Genomic DNA, 17,856 nt, shown 5'->3' with positions numbered 1-17,856 from the left:
GGTCCGGGGACCGTCTGGGCCCAGAAACAAGCAGAACCACCAGCGGTCCTGTTCCATCTGTTGCCAAAGCACTGACAAGCCCCCTCTTGGAGATCCACAATTCACAATAACTCAAGGCCAAAGAAATTTTCCAACAGAGATGCTCAATTATCTAACCTGCCATTTCCTAAACCAGCTCTCCCCGCCCCCCCAACGTAATAACTACAAACATCAAGTGATTCTCTGGAGAACTCACTTTGGGAAATTCTGTTTGGGATATTTCTGTTAGAATTTGAAACTTCCATTACATGGGAGGTAATTAAGGATAATTAATCAATCGATAATGAATGTCGTTGAAGAACAGTCACACCATATTATTGATTCATATTAATAAGCTTGTTGGAGGCAAAATCCTCAATCTTTTTTAGATACGTTCCTGCTAAGCTGCACTTCTGTTCTGTTCTCATGCAGTTGGTTATATAGATCCAGCTGTAGGACCTTACAAGTGTCCCTAGGAAAAGTCTCGTTACTAAATTTAGCCCATGGCTCTGGCCTAAACTAGGAAGTGTGCATGCACACACACGCTGCTCTCAATCTAAATTATCCCATTGAAAAATCCACGCCTTTGTGAAAGAGATATCATCTTGATTTTTTATTTTAGATAAGTCCTCCAGAAGTCATTCACCCGAGGCCATATAGTTAGCGAAGTCAAAAACAGAAGCGAGGTTCCACAACATTTTGATGAGCTTTACTTTGAAAAATGGTACTTTCCAATAATATAGTCTCAATCGACAGTGGCCGAATCACAGCTGAAATCCTCCATTGTGTCAAGAAGCATCTATTGAATGCCTACTTCTCCGAGTGCTTTTTACACACTGGGGGCCAAGGGTGAGGAAGACAACACAGAATAAGGTGCAGACGTGATTAAACAAGAAATTATAATGTAGTATGATATATGCTAAAATAACATTTGCTATCAAATCAGGCTTACTAATAACTCTTTTATACTTGGATGAGAAATTGTAAGTATTATCCAGTCCCAGTATCTAGATGGAGGGATCTCTTATGACCATAATTCAGTTAAGAAAAAGAGGCTCCATTCAGGTTTACATAACCGGAAATGTCCAGCCAGATGCCAACATAAGCAGCCTTGGGCCATGGCTATAACTGGAGAGTTTCCGGGAGCAAAGCACTGGGCATCCTACAGGAAGACACACTCTTCCTCTCTCCACTAGAATTCCAGTCAGCCGCCATATGCTTATGAATAAGGTAACGTGACTTTCACACACTAATAAATGACTCTGACTCATAAAAATTCCTCACAAGACTATGAAATCTGACATTCCAGATTAGGAGCAAAATAATTGGACAAAATGAACCTAGGAGGTAAACACGGAATTACAAGACATACTTATATACTTGAGTTCGTGATTTTTCATCCTATATATGTGTATCCTTAACGTTTGTTACCTCTGGCTTCATACGCTAAAAGAGAAGTAGAAAAAGAAAGCCATTTCTTTCCTGACCACTCATTAAAATCTGTGTCTTAACCCGACGCCCTAACGCCCAACACACACACACACACACACACACACACACACACACACACACACCCCAATCCGCCTTCCCTACTTTATTTTTCTATTTAACATACTACACATTTTCTTATTTGTCTTGTCTACTGTTAGCTCTTTCACTAGAATATGAGTTCCATGAGAGCAAGAAGCTTCGCCCCTCCCTGGTGGCCAGAACAGTGAGTCTCGAGTACAAGATGCATAATAAAAATTTGACTAAATGAATATCTAAGTCAGGACAACAAAACAATTGAGTCTTTTGAACTCAGCTGTGCCTAAGAAGGAGATGGGATCTCAAGCGTTCCTCATCTTTTAGCTTCCTAGTCCTTTACGGGAGGAGCCCAAAATGTTGTGAGTTAACCAGCTTCACTGCACTAACTTGTTCCTAGGAGTTCAGTAATTCCTTTCACCAGTTGAGCAGAGCTGCCAAATAGATCACTTTTCTCCCCAAAAATGTTCTCTGGTACTCTCACTCCTCATAAAGTTGTTTGGTTTTTTTTAATGTTCCTTCATATAATGCACAAGTTTATTCAAAACGTCGTGCAATGTTACTGGACTCGTTCAAGATAGCCCAAACTGAAAAGAACACAGAAATCCATCCATAGTAGGACAGATTAAAAATTTGTATCCTATCTGAAAATTGGCACACTGTACAGTGACCAGAATAAACAAACGACAACTATACGCAAATACAGGGATGAATCTCTCATACATCACGTGAAACAAAGACACCAAGGAGCATGTACGGTATACATGCTCCTTGGTGCATGTTTATACATGTTTATACATGTTTATTCCACATGTATAAACTCCAAGAACAGGCACGACTACTCTGCAATAAAGGAAGTCAGGAAAGAAGGTGTCCTTGGGGGAGAGGGGACAGTTGGTAGGGGGCTTCTGGCAATCTTTTATTTCTTGATCTGGGTACTGGTTATATAGGTATATTCATTTTGTAAAAATTCATCAAGGCATTCACTTATTTGTGCACATTTTACAATGCTATACTTCAATGAAATTTACCTAAAAAAAGCAAAGAGCAATAATGTGTACATGTGTGTGTGTGTTGTATATTAGTATTGTTTTAAGAAATAAGGTGAAATTTTTTACACACACATATTTTTATAAAAAGAAACACAGGAAAGACAAACCAGGTAAAACATTCATTATAAAACCTATTCTGTGCCAGAAACTGCCCTCTACTCTATGGATAAAAAGGTAATTAGGATACAGTCCTTGCCATTATCTTTATGCAGGAGCCAGATGAGGAAACCCACACCTAGTCATCTTTGTAAAGGAGCGCTGGAGAGTGGGTACTAAATCCATAATGTGGGCGCGGGGTCAGGAAAACACTCCGGAAGGGGGGACTCTAGGATACGGTCTGGACAGAAAAGCTCTGAAACAGGAAAGGGGAAGAGCACGAATGAAGCGTAAATGAAGAAGATGCACTTGAGGAACTAAAAGCAGTTCGGCATGGCTGGAATGAAGGGTATGTACGGCAAAAATGACAGGAAGCTAGCGAAACAGGGCAGCAAGATCACAAGGGGTTTTGTGTGCTATTCTTAGGGGCTTGACATTGAAGAAATGGTCCAGGATCGGCTTTCAGGCAGGCCGACTAGGAGGTATCAATCAAAAGGAGCAAATTCACCCTCATTCGAATTCCAGATAAAGGATTGAGCATTTTAGTATCCAGACCTAAGTTCTTTAAAGCAGGGGGTCCCCAACCCCCAGGCCACGGACCCCATGGCCTGTTAGGAACCGGGCTGCACAGCAGGAGGTGAGTGGCCTGCGAGTGAGCGAAGCCTCATCTGTATTGGCAGCCGATCCCCAGCACCAGCATCACTGCCCCGGCTCCATCTCAGATCATCAGACACTAGATTCTCATATGAGCTGCCTTAAAGGGAGGAACTTCTTTGGATGAACTGAATAGATTCTGTATGTAGAATCCCATTTGGTTACTAAAAGTTGGGTGTCCAAATTTTACCAAAGGCTATATTTTCACTCTACATGAAGCGGCAGAAGGAATATCCTGGTTGCCAAATCTTGGAGCAAGCAGATGGAGCAGAGTGAAGCTGTCAAGATAAAAAGCCGGGTACCACGAACACTAACCACAGCCAGGGAGAGATGGGGTCGAGGGCAGGCGTTTGACAGTCAGCAATGAGCCGCTTGGTGTTCGGAGTGGGTGTTCTCTCCCTGGATTTACTCACATCGCGCATCTTTGTTCTGAAAACCCCTTACAATGTGTGATTTATAACAGGGTCAAGTACATTCCATGAAAACACTGGACCAAATGCACCAGGGGTTATACCCCATTCGTAGGTCCATGCTTCCAAAATAAAATAAAGGACAGGGGAAAGGGAGAGAATATAAAGGGAACAAAAGCAGAAAAGGAATAAATAGAAGAAAACAGGAAGGTTCTCACTCTCTCTCCTTTCCCCATACGTAAGATAGACATATATGATACAATAAAAATTAGGAGAAACAAAGAACAGAAATGTCATAGGAAGGCTGAAGTCTGATTTTGCCATGCTAGAATACCTGCAAAACCTGCACTACCTTTTTTGACCAATATTTTCTGAGAAACACCAGAATCTGAACAATAAGTGATCTCCATCCCCCGTATCAGAGGTTATTAGTGTTCACCGCTCTGCACAACAGGTTTCTGTAACGAATGAATCCACTTTTTCTGCTTATAAAGAGGTAGAGTCTTATAAAGGGAAATGCAGGTATTGAGTCGCTATGTACCAGTGCCTTTCTAAATACCTGTATGTGTTAATTTCATTTCATCCTCACAATAAAAAGAGCTAGGTTGCTACCCTCATCTTACAGATCAGAGGACCGAGGTTTAGATAAGTAGTTTGACTACATGGAGCTAAGATCTCACAACACATCTTTGTCTCCAGAGTCCAAGCTTTTAACAAATACGCTCTCTGGTCTCCCGGGTCCCCAACGCCGAAGAATCCCCTGAATCCACAGCTACCGTTCTCACTCGTTGCTTACTAGTTCCTTTAACCTGTCAACATCTTACACATGATTGGCTCCCAATATTCCACTTCGGTAGCAGTGCCAACGCTCATGATAGAGTATGGCGCCTCTCTAAAATTTTATTAAGTTTTATACAAATTTTTCAAGTCTGAAGCTCTAGTGTGAATCCCGGAATTTTTGCATTTCGGATCCACTTAAAATGATATCCAATCATACTCATAGTATACGCTGACAGATATTAAGATGCAAGATTCTGGGTGCACAGTGACACATTTAAGAAAGAAAATAAAGCTGTTGCTGTTTTTTTAAGATGCAAGGAATTTTTTGACAATAAATTTACACCTTTTGGCACATCTATTTTAATGTTCTGGAGAAACTGTGTGACAATTTTCACACAAAAAGTTTTTAAAGAAAACTGTGTATCGGGGGTGAGGGAAGAGAAACATTAATTAAGAGAGTAAGGAATCCTAATGATTATTTTGGGGGTAAAATATTCATTTGATGAATCTTTTGCTTTCCTTGTCCTTCCCATTTGAGGCAGAAAATCACCAAATTGATCATAGATTATGTTTTCAACCTCTCTAGTTTTTATTCCCGACTATTAAAAAAAAAAAAAAACCCATGTGGTAAAAATTAACAGCTATGACATACCTTATAAACATTTCCACTGACCTGTTGGTGTATTATCTGTTAAATTATTAAACTGTACATGAGATTAGATGTGAAAATGCTGTCTAAACAGATTTTTAACTAGCTGAGTAGCCTACGGTAATCACTTAACTGATTCAGCTTTGTTTCTCCCAAAAGTCTTAATGGCATCATCAATTACCAACCTCTAGAAGTACACATCCACAAGAGGGACGTGGCAAACAAGGATGTCCGAACCTAGTATGGTATAACTTAAATGGAACCCTGGGTCAGAGAACACGATAAATTACCTTCCTGGCCCTGTTTGCACTGAATGCCTGCATCTACCCTGGCCTGCCCTGGGGGTAAAGTCTCAGAGTGAGTACAGATGTCACTGATGGGCATGTGCTAGAGACACAGACCAGCAGAGCAACACTGCTCTCTCGAGCTGACTCTAGACAAAGGCTCTGCCCACCTCTTGGGCCTAACCTCTCCCCCTTCCTGTCCCACTGACCAGGAAGGACCATGCCTCCTGCCACTGCTGATACGCCTCCTCTGCATAAATGTGCTCTGGTGACATCTGCTCATGCTAAGCTTTAATGGCTCTTTTCATAAGTTTCCCTGAAAGCACCCCACCCCTAAGAGCCAAGATCAGAACTACCTTGGCTCTCTGCCAACTCCTAACCAAGACCCCTAGAAGTCTGAGCATGTCTCTTCCAGCAGGCTGTAAGTTCCTGAATAGTACAGACTTATCCTTTTCTTCATCTACAGGGTCTCATAAACAGTAGGCACTTAGCTGCTGATTAAATTAACAAACCACAACTTAGCATGCAGCATGCTGTGGCCACTTGGTAGAGGTGCCTTGTCTTCTCGAGTTAGAAAGAGGCTGGTTTTTCTGCCACCACACAAAATTAGAAGATTCTCTAAGCCAGGAAAGGGCAGAGTGAAACTGATACTTGACTAACTTTGCTGGTGTAAGTGTAAATTGGTATAACTCTTTGGGAAAACTATTTGCAAATTCAACAAGGAGCTTTTAAAATGCCTATACTCACTGATCTAGCCATTTCAAATAAATTATTTCAAATATGAGGTCATTCTGTGCACAGTTTTTTATTAAATTATTTCTAAAAGCAGAATGTTGGAAAGCAACTCAAAAGCAAAACAAAGTAACAGGTAAGTTAACTGTGATACATACACTTGATAGAATCTTGTATAACATTAAAAGTAAAAGCTATGAAACCTTATAAATAGAACAAATGTAGAACACCCAGAATAGACTGTCACTCTTAACTCCTTATAAAAACCTTCCTTCCAAGGAAGAGAGGTGGAGGAGACATTCCTGGACTGCGGAGGCCAGTAACATCGGTTTGAGTCCCGTCCCTGGCTGGCTCTGCGGTCCTCTCTGGACCTCGGCTGCCCAGTCTGTAAGATGGCATTAAGCCGGACGTGGTTTCTCAGTCTTTTCAACCACGCCCCAATCCCCGTCACAGTAGGTCTTCTGCAAATAAAAACCTTAGTTTATATTTACACTGACTGCTTTCAAAATATAAAATTATATAATATTGAATGTGCTTTCACAAATTACAAGAACCCCTATAAATTGAAACTTCTCCCTTCTCTTTGGACCTTGACAATCACTAGATTGCAAACGCTCTACTTAAATTTCCACAATTAGAGGTAATGTACAACATAGGGAATGGAGTCAATCATATCATAATAACTATGTATGGTAACAGATGGTTACTAGGCTTGTGCTCACCACTTTGTAAGGTATATAAGTGTTGAATCACTATGTTGTACACCTTAAACTACGATAATCTTGGATGTCAACTATAATTAAAAGTAAAATTAGAAGTTAAAATAATAAAATAAAATCCCACAATTCTAATTTGTTTTTTCCTCTCTTCATTTTGGAAAAACTGGCTTACGCACGCCTCGGATTTACATTTGTCTGTCTTCCCTCCTCTCCTTTTCCATAGGGGATTAGGGTGGGACCTACATTGTTGGCCTTCCTTTCCAGAAGAATGGGGTATTAGCCATCTTCATGATAATGCTGGGGAGTGGTGCCTGAATTACATGCAAAAGCACATTCCCGGAGCCACAATGTCCTCCACAGTACTGGTCAGGAAATTATACTGGAGCTCCCTAGAGTGGACATGAGTCATAAAAGGGCCTCTAATTCTTTATATTTCCTTTCTTCCTCTTTTACCATGCTGAAAAATTGTATTTTAGTGATTTAAAAGAATTTAATTCTACAGCAATGAGTGGAATTTCTTCAACTCAAATGTTCTCGGCCTAAGTTTCTTCTACTCCTTTCCAAATATGTAGCATAAGATTTTAGGATGAAGCTACACGTTGCTTGTCTAAATGATTCAAGACTGAAAATAATGAATGTCAGTGAGGATGTGGGGAGTAGGGACCTCGTACCCTGTTAAAGGGAACAGAAATTGGTGTCAGCCACAGAGGGGAACCTGGCAATAGACGTACGCTTGAACCCAACAGCTCCCACTTTCAGATATGCATCCTAAAGGAGCTCATCCTGGAGAAATAAGAAGTATGTTCAAGGATGTTTATCTCAGTATTATTAGTAGAAGCAAAACCACAAACCTACCTAAATGTGCAACGAAAGAGACTAGGGGGAAAAATTATGTCAAAGTCACACCATGGAAAACTGAGCAACCATCATTTCATTTTAAAAATCAGATTGTATAACAATGTATATAGGACATCACATTTGCATGAGAGAGAAAGACACAGAAAACATACGCGTAAAACAGTTTTAGAAGTTGTACATCTAGACGCTCACAGTGTCATCTCTGCTTAGGAGAATTACGGGTCGTCTGCACTTTCTTTCCTTTGTTACCGTATAGAATTTCCATGACTGTTAGAAAATCTCTTGTACCATAAAGAGGTTCTCTATTCCAACAGTGAAAATCCTTGTAGTAACCAAATCTGTATGAATTGACCCAAAATTTCAAAGTTTCTGGAGTTCCGGAGAATGCCTTTTTCACACAGCACCTATTTAATACCTACGAGTGCACTCCAGGAATGATGCCTGAGAATATGGCCTTTCTCTTTCAATTTTTTAAAACACTGATCATACATTTTTATATTGGGGGGAGCACAAAAAAACACAACCAAGCTTTTGCATTATGAGGGTCCCCCCTCGCTTTACTGCTCCAGACTATTGAAGAGAAAACACAGGCACCGCTCATGCTAAAAGCCCTTGAATATCAAACCTACGTGATGTAACTGCAGTTCTGACGTCTCCCAGAAACAAAATCTTAATCAACCAGTCGGGAATTTTCTGGTCTCCACCAATGAGGTAATCTGTCACTTGGGCCCTCTCCATCCCCACAGAAAGAGGTGATCTGCATAAAACCCCTTCCTGTTCTTCCCCAATGCCGAAGAAAGATGTCTTTGCTTTTCCTCTGCTGGTAGCTCCTCGCCCCAACCTTCTTCCTATAAACACCTTCCATTTCTCCACCCTTTGGAGAACCCTTCTGGTTGATACCACTCCGTTCGTGAACTGCTTCAGAAAGCCAGTTAGATCTTCAGATTTATTCCGTTGAATTTTGTTTTTTAATAACACAAATAATTTCCCCCAACACCTAACCCTTATGCCACCTTCACCTACCCCGAAATGATTCATAATTATCTTAAAACTTCTGGTGCTTCTCGTTATAACGTCACCAAGCAAGTCTCCTCTCTCTCGCCTACAATCTCAAAGCATTCTTCCAGACAGTTCTTTGGTCTCCCTCCTGATCCTCTTTCAGAAAGGAGATTATTCTCCCCATCCTATGAGGATAATATATTATAATCATATTATTGTTAGCCTGGAAGATTATAACAGACTAACAGGGTTATCTACTCCTTGGGAATTTAAGTGTTTGCAGAAAGCATCATTCCAACTGATATTAACACCCAAACTGTCAAACACATGAAATCAGCGCCATGATTTCCACAGAAAGGCAAAAATTACCAGAGATAGAACTTGAAATTGTCTTGCCTCTAAGGCATACACACTTAGCAAAACAAGGTCTCTCCCGTGGGTATAAAATCCTTCCTCCAGACCACATGGCTTGGCTTTTGCAAACATCAAATTATTATAATCCTAGAAAGGGATCCTCTGAGCCATGCAGAACAATCGACTCATTTTCTGTCATCTAGACATTGGTGTCTTTTGCTTCATCCAGAATATCAGACAATTTTTTTCTTCGGCTAAATGATGCTCACCCGATAGAGCAACGTGAGACCCACCAAGTTCACAGACACTGAAGGGCCACTCTGCTCTACAAGGGAATGCTGGGAAGCATAACGTGCGGTCAAAACTTGTAAGACTACTCTGGCACATTAAAAACAAATTCTTTCTGTAGATTACTTGATTGCAAAAGAGAAAATGTGCATTTACAATGATTGGACAGGCCACTTGACCAAGGGATCAAACTGGGCATCACTCACATTCAAATAAGCCATCATTACCTTCAGAGTATTCTTGCCAAAAACTTTTAACCTAAACCTAACCAAACTTTTAGACCTATCTTCCCATTTGTAAAAATACGGGGGACTAAAAATACTAATACTAAGAATCCTGTAAATGGGTCAAAAATTATAATACAAGGAGCAAATAATACCTTGGAAATGTTAACAGTAAAGTTAAAGTATTCAGCAGCTATTCTATGCCCTCTCTCCCAATTCTTTGTTTTTAAAACCAAGAATTGCATTAGTCTTCAGCTTCGATTTCATAGGAGAGCTAAAGTTATAAATAAATCTTCCTATTAGTCCCTCGCTTAATCTTTGAATGGCTTTCTATTGCCTTCAAGGCCAAGTTCGAATTCCTCATGCTTAGCATGACTTCTTTAGAAGAGTCCATAAAACCTGACCCCAGTGTCAAATCTTGCCACTCCCCAATTCCAGCAATAATGGACATCAGCAATTCTCTGGAACCAGCCAAGCTCTCAGACAATGCTGCTCCTATTGTCTGGAATTTAAAGACATAAAACCCAAGATGAAGACAAGGAAAAAGTCCCAGGGAAAATCAGCTATCATAACAAAACATGAGCTCAGGATGAAAAGGGACGGGAGGGGAGCAGATCCCAGTGAAGCCCAAACTCAGCTGTGCTTCCTGCTGCTTTCACATGCCGCATTCAATATGGTAGGCTTGTTATGGATCTTCGATTACATTTGTAGGTTCATCGAAAGAAAAAATGACTTATTCTTGAGATTGGCCTTACTCTCAGACTAAAATCAATCCCTAGGCCTGTACACCCCACAATCGAAAAAACTGCAGCGATTAAGAGTTAAAACTCAGTACACCCAAAGACGTTAAGATACTGACCCTCTCTGTAGGCAACCACACAGCACTAAAATGCCATAAAAATTAAATTAAGGTGCTTTGTAATAGATTTAGCACTTTGTTTTTAAATATTAACAAGACTGCCAGAGGGAGTAAGTTTATCAAGGGATAAGAATCCTAACAGTACTCCTAGTTCACTCAGAGGCCAATTAACATTTCCCACCGGACACGACAACTAGACTCTCTAGGGTTCAAGGTTGCTTATGACCCTGCGAGTTTGTCAGCAGAGGCCTCTCCCCAATAACTTATTACAATCAATGCACTAGGGGTTCAGTGTACAGGGAGGCAAAAGCTGAACTATTATAACCACCTGAGCAAATTTAGCATGCCCTGTATTGTTTTGTTTCTTTTGCTGTCTGAAGATCGCACACCTAAGGTGGCCATTTGTTTTAAGTGTCTCTTCTCACCTTGATTTTCCATTCTCACAGTTATTTTTAAAATCAGCAAATCCCTAACATTCATAAACTGTCGGTCGCCATCTGTGCTTTTCACAATTAGATCACCGTTAAAAAGGAGCAAAATTTTCAGCTCTAGACTTTACTTCAACAATCTGGCGAATCATTAAAGAGGTGAGTGAGTGACTTCATCTATAGAACACAGTCACTGTACTATGAGGCCGGCCTAAAACAAAACTAATTCTCGAACTTGAACAACTGTAGGCCCTGAGCTTTCAGGTTAGTTTTATTACTTCCTCTCCCTACAACCCAATCCCACTCCACAAACAAAGCCAGGCACTTTCTGGATCTCTGCTCACAAAATGACTCAGTCCGCTGATGGGGCAACTGACAAATGTTTAAGGAATTAAATATTATCAGGTAAAAGATAAATTTAAAAAAATATTGTTCTAGGAAAGCTATAAACTATATAAGGATAAAAAGAAAATATGCTTAAAAGAAAAAAATGATCAGGTAGCCCCAACTATAACCTTCCATCCAAATGACTCCCCTAAATGAACTCACAGATTTTCTTGAAGTATCTTGTGCTAATTTGTGGTTAGGGCACACCACACTCAAGAAAGTGATGCTCACAGCAGGACGCTAATACTAAGTAATTTTATGAGATTATGTCTGCATTTGTGCTAAATAATTTATGCTGGGAGAGGTAATAAAAGCAGAGATGAAGTTAAGCTATTGATTGAAGACTGTACTAACCTTGTGCAAAAAATAAAATAAAATAAAAAAAGGAGGAATGAGTAAGTACCTTCAAGATCCAGTGCAAAAGTACCTGCCAACTGATCTCTTCCTTCCTTAAAAAGTCCCTTTGCTCTTATGGGGAACACCTTTTGTACTTGGCAGTTGTGTAGTGTCTGTGAAATCTGTGAAGGCCTCATGGTACCAGGGCTACAGCAGGCACATACGAAACGACTAAGAAGCCAACTGAAGGGAGGAGAAGGCACAACTGGATAGAAGACAGTGAATCGCCTGTCTTGGCTCACCTTGGGGAGAGGAAAGGGGAAAAAATTACACAGCAATAATTTTTACTGTTTAAAAGCACAGGTTAGACAGCATTCACACTCTGTGTTTAAGGTGACTAGTACTTGCTGCTTTCTAGTGAGTAACGAAGGGGAGTCATCTCGAGAAGCAGAGCATTACTTCTAACTACAGAAAGGCATAATCATTTCAAAATCATGGGACTGGGGCATTCCAATATCACCTTATGAGATGTGCGAGCCTATTTTTTAAAAAGATGTTATAGTTTTGCTGACTTCTTTGTTCTCTGGGGTATTTCTGCAGCCTTTTCAGAAGAACCTTAGAGTATTACCCAGAAAGCACTGCAACTTTCCGATGTCAGCTGGGTAGCACATGTTAGAAAGGTAACCACAGGACATCAAAGGTTGAGATAGCCATAATGACACTACCTGTCATGCGAAGATGAGCCACACGCAACCTCGGCACAAGTTCATCTTGAGTATGAGAAGTCTTAATGGCCATAATCTCCTGCCATACCTTGGTCCCTCCTCAGCACCACATCTCTACTCCAGTTCCCCCAAAACAGCATTTCTGGGACAGTATTATTCTTTCATCCACGGACAACTTCAATATTGGCTAAATTGTACTATTATTTCCATTTCTTTTTATACCTTTCATACCATTTAGACCATAAACATACTGATCTCTGATCTCAAATGCTGGGCGCAAACACTTGTTGGTGAACAGGTTCAAGCAAGGCTTCTCTGATTCTATTTGATCTATTTCTGATTTCTGAGGTGGAACTGTCTGCATGAGGTAAGAGTAGAAATTGTTTTTTTTTTTATTATGTAACCAAATGGATAAAACAAAAATTAAATATAACTAGAATCCAATTAAAATTACACCTTCCAAAGTCATTCCCTCCAAAGTTACGTATGGATTTAGCTAATGTAATAGGTAAAATATCTTTTTATGTAATATGTTAGCATGTGCTCTAAAAGATATTTTCCACCTGAGGACACAGAGCAAAGTTTATTTCTTCAGAGCAGAGGAAAATGGCAAGGTAGGAGAAACGGCAATGACATTGGAAATGAGCCTGTATCTCACCCCTCGTGATATGCCAAATCAGATACAGCCTAGGGCTGCTGGGCTAAATTAAAAGTTGAAGGTCAATTTGGTTATTAATTTCCCAGAGACAGCACAAAGAAATCAAGATAGAAAAGCAGAACCAATCCTGGAACTCAAACAGGACTGAATGCACGTCACAGCATTAGAGTCCAGGACAGGTGGATAATAATTTGGCTTGACAAAAGTTTAGACCCTCTCCTGAGTTTACTCACTTGCTGTTCAAAGAATGCAGATGACTTCCAATGTAGCCACAAGCGAGGCCGTGGGTCCTTAAGTGGATACAGCACTGGCATGGGCGCTGCCTGCGAAGGGCAAGACTTACAATCAGCTGGCCATGAGGTCTTGAAAAAAGCCTACCAATGCATGCTTGATGAGATAAATAATCACTGAGCCCTGGATGCCATCCAGGGGCTCTCTGGGTCTTTGGGAGGACAAAGTGAGAGAGGACAGATAACAAGGACATACTCTTCTCAGACTTCCTCCTTGCTCAAGCCTTATTCAAGAAAAAAATTAGGAGTAAGGGGTTTCATTTAATTCTGGTGGAAGTATTATATCCACTTTATAGCAAAACAAGCTGAGAGTCAATCATTGCTTTGATCTGGCTGAAAAGCTCTCACTAAGCTTGCTACCAAGACCTTTGGAGATCCCTGGCCTCTATTTATATTTTGATACAGACATTGTTGCTGTTATTGCTAATGGGAAAAGCAAAATGTTCTCAGGGTTCCTGGATCCCAAAGCAAAATCCCCTCCAACTTCCCTAATATATTAATTCAATCCTTTGCCCACTAGATTTTGACACACAAAAAAAGAGAAAAATTTAAAAACCCAAGACCCAAAGCTAACCATAATTCAAAAGGAGAGCGTAATGGATATTATGGTCTTCCTTCTCAACTTCATCATTACATGATTGTTTTCAGCCCTGCTTGGATGACTCAATGCATTAGGATAAATGACCTGAAAGGTCTACTGGAAATGACTAAATGTAACTTGGAAATAACCTCTTGCCTCTAATTTTCTTCTCCTCAATTTATCTTTTAACTAACAAAGTTTTTTTTTTTCTTGCAATTGCCAACCCTGAAGTTAAGCTAAAAATTAATTTTCATTCTACCCTTCATCATTCTCTGCCACCAGAGTCAAGAACATTACTGAGACTTGTCTCTGAGCCTGAATGTTGATAAAACAAACAACGCCTTGTTCACATGTCAACTGAGCTTTCGGTGGACTTAACTCCTGACTCCAAAGGACAGCCAGGTTCTCCTTCAAAATACTCACTGCCATAAACACTGCTGTTATCAAGCAAAGAATGAAGGGGTTATTTAGTAGATACTGTAAAAAACACTACAAATACAGCCTTAGCAAATATCACAGGACTTGCTCCCAAGCTCAGCAATTTGCCAAATGAGCAAGCTATAAAACTACGCCTTCCAAAGCCCCTCTCATCCCATTTCCAGAAGGAATCTATTCTGACTTGATTGCTACTTTTAAGCTGTCACTTTTTCAGGTTTTCTATTTCAAATAAGACATGTTTCTCCTTTTATTAAAAATGTTGTAGAACATCAAAAAACCCATCATATCAGGGTAGCCAGAGAGTAAATCATCCAGCTACGTGATATTGCTGTCATTATTTTACTAGTAGCACAAATAAGAAAGAGGGCTGCATGGGATGAAGAGGCAGTTCCACAAACTCTCAAAGCTTTCCAGACACACAGACCATGAGTACAAGGCTAAGTTATTGAGACTTCTCTGTACCAAAGAATCCCTTCTGCAAATAAGACTCAATATAATAGGTTCATATTAATTATTCAAAGAAGCTTTAAAAAAATAATAAAAGCACTGATGTGCTATAACATGGGTGAACCTTGAAAATATTGTGCTATATAAGCCAAACACAAAATCACAAACATTCTATGATTCCACTTCTACGAGGTACCCAGCACAGTCACATGCATAGAGACAGAAAGCAGAAATGTAATTACCAAGGGTCGGGGGAAAGGGGACCTGGAGATTGTTGTTTAATGGTGCAGAGTTTCCATTTGGGATGATGAAAAGTTTCTGGAAATGGACAACTGGTGATGATTACACAGTATCGTGAATAAACTTTGATTGTACTAGATTATACACTTAAAATGGTTACAGTGGTAAAGTTTTGCTATGCATATTTTACCACAATAAAGAACTCTATATGTAAAACCTACAATTATAACTTAATAAGATTATAGGTGGTAAATAATAAACCTAACTCAAGGGGCATGAAGGTTCTGAACTTCAAGTACATTTAAGAGTCAAAAAAATCAACACTCTCGAAGTGTCAAAAACAGTCAAGACAAAGTTAGTCACTGGCATTCTGCTCTCATCCAGTCTCATGACTTTAAATACCATACGTATGCTGAAGACTCCCAGAATTATAAGTCCAGACTTGAACTTCTACCCTAAAAACCCAGTCTGTATACCAACTGCACCCTCCACGTCTCCACCTGCATGCCTAACGGTTCTCTGAAACTTCACTTGCCTGAACCCAAACCTGCTCCACCCGTAGTCTTCCCGGCCTGGTTAGTGGTAACTCTACCGTTTCACCCTTACCCCTTGCCAGTCTTCCCAACCAGGCGGCCAGCAGCATCCTTTTAAAATAGAAGTCAAATGATCTCACTCCTCTCTTTTCAAAAACCTCTGATGAATTCTCAGCTCACTCAGTAAAAACCAACCTCTGGGCAATGGCCTACAAGACTGTAAATCAGAAGTGAGCAAACTTTGCTGACCAAATCCCGCCCACTGCCTGTTTTTATAAACAAAGTATTAATGGAATACTGCCACGCCCATTCGTTTCTGTGCAGTATGGCTATGGCTGGCTGCTTCAGCACTACGAGCTACAAGGCAGAGTTGAGTACTTGCTGCATAGACTGCAAAGCCTAAAACATTTACATCTGGCCCTTTAGAGGGTAAATCTGCCCACCCCTGCTCTAACTGATTGGCACCTTGTTCTCACCCCTCTTTTTACTCTCCATCTCACCTGCTCTGCTCCAGTCAGACAGCCCCCTTGCTGCCGCAGAGACGCCCCATGCAAGCTCCCAGGTCAAGGCCACTGCCCATGCTGCTCTCCCCGCAGGATTGCTACCCCCACACCCCACAACTGCAAGGCTTGCTTGTACAACTCGAAGTCTTTATTTGGTTGCCACTTCCGAGAAAACGTCCCCTTCTCTGCTCATCTTTCTCCATAGCACTAATTCCCTAATGATACATAATTTTCTTTTTGTCTGACTTGACCCCTGTATGCCAGAATATTAGCTCCACGAGGGCAGAGCTCTTTCTTTGTATGTTTTAGTCATGCATCCCGGGCCTAGAGCAGTGTTTAGCATATAGCAGCAGCCAAATAAATATTTGTCAAATACAATTGAAAGAGTATTGGTGGCATAGTTAGTGGGCCTAAGGCAAAACCTCAAGATTTCTATTCTAATTGTAGGAGGTAAAAAAATCAAATGATTAACAAAAGAGATCGGAAAAATTAAGATCCGTACTTAAAAAGAACCTGAAAACAAATCTTGGCTTATAACACATTCCAAATACAGACAAATACCTCCAAAGGTAAAGATCAGTTTCTCAATTTAAAAAATCAAACACCAGTCAAGAGTTTCAATTAATAAATACCATATGTGCTCAGTTTGAAATCCGTTTCAAACTATAGCTCTCTGATTTATTTATATCCTAACGAACTTTATTTTTAATCTTCAGAAGTCGGTATCTTAATTTACACATATTCTATTATTCTAGCCCAATATCCCATTAATATTGCTTTTCATTTCACCTTTTTAGCTGAAATGACCAGCACTAGAGGAAAAAACCTGTTTGGTGAAGGAGGTTAAAGAAATGGTATGTCAGCGAAAAACAAACCAACACGGTGCTAATAAACTCAGCAACTCTAATTTTTATAAACAATATTCAAAAAAAGAAAAAGTATCATGCAAGCAAAGTCAAAGTTGGAAGAGAGTAAATACTCTGCCCCACAATACGGAATATCAAGGAAATATGAAGAGTCGGTCTGTAAATTCAAACTCCAGGTTTTTAATTTACCAAGCAAAGTAATAAACCAGCCTTTTGATATCACTAATATGCCTGAAATAAACTCAAAAACTAATAACACATCAGTTAATGTCTAGTAAAAAGCGAAGAGGAATACGCACCGGGCTGTTTAACAGCAGTTACTTGGAACAGGTGAGATTACAAAGGATTTTGACTTTTCAAGATTATATATTATTATGTTTGAATTTCATATAACTTTATACTCCTTTGTAAGAGAAAAATAAAGATATAGAGAAATGATATAGAAGAGTGAAAGAAGAATGTATACCACTGATAAAAATTCTCAACTAAACATGACTAATGAAGCACCTAGGTTAGAAATAAATTGCTTTGACCTCACAAAGAGTTAAATGTTCAGATGAGAAGTTGAAAAACTATTTACAGACAAATGTGTTTTGTTTTGGCTTATCAGGTGTCTTCTGGTCTTCCTTTTATCTTTAAACTGTGAATTACTTGCCAAGTAGATAGTCTGTGGTTACAAGTATCAACTTTGGAAAACTACTTAGTATAGTAAATCCTAGAGGCTGAATGACTTGGGCAAATTACTTAACCACTTTGCGCCTCAGTTCTTCATCCGAAAAATGGGGATAACAATATCTCTACCTCATTTAGGATTATGAGAGTTAATATTTGTAAAACACTAAGAATAAAGCCTGGAACATAATTAGCACTATATTTATTTAAATGTTTGCTATTATTATTTACATTAAAACCCAGATTTCTAAAT

The 17,856-nt window shown here is 39.8% G+C and overlaps 1 protein-coding gene across 5 annotated transcripts in view; it reads right to left on the bottom strand.

The window, feature by feature from the left end:
• B4GALT5 (beta-1,4-galactosyltransferase 5) overlaps positions 1-17,856 on the bottom strand; it is a 72,330-nt gene that overhangs the window by 27,153 nt on the left and 27,321 nt on the right. The window contains exon 1 of one of the 5 annotated variants that reach the window (XM_023534052.1): positions 13,268-13,287. The exons of the other annotated variants lie outside the window; for them this stretch is intronic. Coding sequence (XP_023389820.1) covers position 13,268 — 1 coding nt within the window. The 5' untranslated portion in view covers positions 13,269-13,287. Of the gene's footprint in view, positions 1-13,267; positions 13,288-17,856 lie in introns of those variants that run through there. 5 annotated transcript variants of the gene reach the window in all.

This window comes from Pteropus vampyrus, unplaced genomic scaffold (assembly GCF_000151845.1).
Source record: "Pteropus vampyrus isolate Shadow unplaced genomic scaffold, Pvam_2.0 Scaffold117, whole genome shotgun sequence".
In the NCBI taxonomy this organism is placed as follows: Eukaryota; Metazoa; Chordata; class Mammalia; order Chiroptera; family Pteropodidae; genus Pteropus; species Pteropus vampyrus.
Note: the sequence above shows the minus strand (reverse complement) of the source record. Positions and strands in the feature narration are given on the sequence as shown.